The sequence below is a fragment of the Saccostrea cucullata genome, unplaced genomic scaffold (assembly GCF_032062105.1).
Source record: "Saccostrea cucullata isolate Sc308-1 unplaced genomic scaffold, CSIRO_AGI_Scuc_v1 ctg5088, whole genome shotgun sequence".
Taxonomy (NCBI): Eukaryota; Metazoa; Mollusca; class Bivalvia; order Ostreida; family Ostreidae; genus Saccostrea; species Saccostrea cuccullata.
This window is the reverse complement of record NW_026940059.1, coordinates 6,242-9,703: the sequence shown is the minus strand read 5'-3', so window position 1 is coordinate 9,703 and position 3,462 is coordinate 6,242. Positions and strand designations below refer to the sequence as shown.

At 46.9% G+C, this 3,462-nt stretch overlaps 1 protein-coding gene across 1 annotated transcript; it reads right to left on the bottom strand.

Moving 5' to 3' along the window:
* Positions 1 to 212: 212 nt before the first annotated feature.
* LOC134254686 (uncharacterized) lies at positions 213 to 1,087 on the bottom strand. The gene is made up of 2 exons (XM_062737225.1): positions 852 to 1,087; positions 213 to 568 (listed from the first exon to the last, which is right to left on the bottom strand). The coding sequence occupies exons 1-2, from the start codon at positions 1,050 to 1,052 to the stop codon at positions 368 to 370; spliced, it is 402 nt and encodes a 133-aa protein (XP_062593209.1). The 5' UTR covers positions 1,053 to 1,087; the 3' UTR covers positions 213 to 367.
* Between the last annotated feature and the right edge of the window lie 2,375 nt (positions 1,088 to 3,462).

The window sequence follows — 3,462 nt, the reverse complement described above, 5'->3', positions numbered from 1 at the left end:
CAAAACTAATTTTCACGAAGGAATCAAAGCAAAATAATATATAAAACTATGAAATATTACTAATGTAATCATTAGAATAGACATGAAGTAAACCAATAATTAAAGAAAATAATAAAATGTTGTAAAGGTCAGTTTAAGCATAAAGACGAAATTGAACAACCATTTACATTCTAAGCGTTACATTATATTTTCTGTATTAGGTTATGATACACTGTTTATTTTCCACTAATTGATTTTCATCAACATCGTTTAATTTTCACCACTTTTCTGGCTAAGATATTAAAAAACCTAAAGAATTACTGCTATTAAATTTCATCTTGTTATTCTTATTCTCATTTAAAAGTTCCCATTCCTGATCTGAAGTAACTTAGGAATTGGTGGCCTTCACTTCACAGAGAGACCACGCCCCCTTAGCATTACCACTGGCTAAATACAGATTGACGTCTCTACAGTGGGCGGGGTCTGGACAGTCACAACGAAACACACAACGTGAAAAGGCGTCAGGTACAGCCTTGTTGTCTGTCAGATTACAGAACTGGGTCGGTTCCTTGATAGCTCTGTAGGATACCTAGAGATATAAGAAAAAAATAACAGAACTTTTCTAAAAATCGTCATCGATCATATTTGCGTTAAGTCATTTTCATCATTTTCACCGAGGATAGGTTTGAATTTGACATCATTAATCCCTATATAAACAAACAAAGTCTATCAATTGTTTGAATAATAACACTTATAATATCAATACACCTATAAAAAGTCCGAATATATGCACTGTCTTGCTGAATTCACACTTCTAAATATAAAATTCAAACGAGTTTATGAAATTTGATATCCAACTAATTTACACTTACCTGAAGCATCCGGGAATTGGAGTGCCTGTTACATGAAATTCCCATTCCTGATATTGTAATGGTGAAAGCCTTTGTCTGAATACCGAACACTGGTTCTGTCGGCATTCTCATCATTAAGAAAGGCGTGAAGTCTTCTTGGGTAGGAAGTGGAAAACATGTGCCCTCATTGTCATCCAGGACAACCGCCATTTTAGATTTCATGTCTCCATTGAGATCGTTAAAAATATCAATGAACTCCCATCCTTGTAAGTGAAAGAAATCCATTTGAAACATTTCAATATTAAGTCTCTTTTTTATTACAATCGTTTTTTTTTTTAATCATTTATATTTGCCGAATTAGGTCTTATTCACAAATTTTTCTCAACAAAGTGTATTTTTTTTGGCATATAAATTACTTGAAATGTAATTAGATTTAGTAAAAATTATCAATCATATTTATGAAAATTCAAATTCAAAATCAACTTTTGAGCGTGAATACTCTTTGTTATCTCTATATATTTCATCTATTTTGTTTTTGGCCACTCTACTTATTAACTAATTGCATTTCTTGATCGCATGTATAACGGTTACCATTCCATAAAGATGTGAATATTTATCTTCTCCTTCCTCGATCTATTGTTTGGAAGAAAAAGTACAGAATTTATTTTCCTTTCTCTTTGGATTGTAAAAAAATACATAAAAGACGAACAAGGAGAAGAACCAATGCCCTAACGTTAATGTAAAACCCTATTGTGATAGATGTAATCAGTTTTACTTGAAGATCTATAGAAGAGAAAAAAATATTCCAGGAATGGGGAAGATAAGGTAGGTACAACCTATCCCCCACCCCTACACTCCAGTATCCCCACCCCTACACACCAGTATCCCCACCCCTACACACCAGTATCCCCACCCCTACACACCAGTATCCCCACCCCTACACACCAGTATCCCCACCCCTACACACCGGTATCCCACCCCTACACACCAGTATCGCCACCCCTACACACCAGTATCCCCACCCCTACACACCGGTATCCCCACCCCTACACACCGGTATCCCACCCCTACACACCAGTATCCCCACCCCTACACACCAGTATCCCCACCCCTACACACCGGTATCCCACCCCTACACACCGGTATCCTCCCCTACACACCGGTATCCCCACCCCTACACACCAGTATCCCCACCCCTACACGCCGGTATCCCACCCCTACACACCGGTATCCCACCCCTACACACCAGTATCCCCACCCCTACACTCCAGTATCCCCACCCCTACACTCCAGTATCCCCACCCCTACACACCAGTATCCCCACCCCTACACACCGGTATCCCCACCCCTACACACCGGTATCCCCACCCCTACACACCGGTATCCCCACCCCTACACACCAGTATCCCCACCCCTACACACCGGTATCCCCACCCCTACACACCGGTATCCCCACCCCTACACACCAGTATCCCCACCCCTACACACCAGTATCCCCACCCCTACACACCGGTATCCCACCCCTACACACCGGTATCCTCCCCTACACACCGGTATCCCCACCCCTACACACCGGTATCCCCACCCCTACACACCGGTATCCCACCCCTACACACCGGTATCCCACCCCTACACACCAGTATCCCCACCCCTACACTCCAGTATCCCCACCCCTACACTCCAGTATCCCCACCCCTACACACCAGTATCCCCACCCCTACACACCGGTATCCCCACCCCTACACACCGGTATCCCCACCCCTACACACCGGTATCCCACCCCTACACACCGGTATCCTCCCCTATACACCAGTATCCCCACCCTTACACACCGGTATCCCCACCCCTACACACCAGTATCCCCACCCCTACACACCGGTATCCCACCCCTACACACCAGTATCCCCACCCCTACACACCAGTATCCCCACCCCTACACACCGGTATCCCCACCCCTACACACCGGTATCCCCACCCCTACACACCGGTATCCCACCCCTACACACCGGTATCCCACCCCTACACACCAGTATCCCCACCCCTACACACCGGTATCCCCACCACTTCACACCAGTATCCCCACCCCTACACACTGGTATCCCCACCCCTACACACCGGTATCCCCACCCCTACACACCAGTATCCCCACCCCTACACACCGGTATCCCCACCCCTACACACCGGTATCCCCACCCCTACACACCAGTATCCCCACCCCTACACACCAGTATCCCCACCCCTACACACCGGTATCCCCACCCCTACACACCAGTATCCCCACCCCTACACTCCTGTATACCCACCCCTCCTCTCCAGTTTCGCGACCCCTACACACCTGTATCCCCACCCCTACACACCGGTATCCCCACCCCTACACACCGGTATCCCCACCCCTACACACCGGTATCCCACCCCTACACACCGGTATCCCCACCCCTACACACCAGTATCCCCACCCCTACACACCAGTATCCCCACCCCTACACACCAGTATCCCCACCCCTACACACCGGTATCCCCACCCCTACACACCGGTATCCCCACCCCTACACACCGGTATCCCCACCCCTACACACCAGTATCCCCACCCCTACACACCGGTATCCCCACCCCTACACACCGGTATCCCCAC

What these genes read in the sequence shown, in the direction of transcription:
- LOC134254686 (XM_062737225.1), bottom strand. Translation starts at nt 1,052, where the DNA reads ATGAAATCTAAAATGGCGGTTGTCCTGGATGACAATGAGGGCACATGT. An exon ending in CCAATTCCCGGATGCTTCAG is followed by an intron (nt 569 to 851) that starts GTAAGTGTAAAT and finishes TTATATCTCTAG; the next exon opens with GTATCCTACAGAGCTATCAA.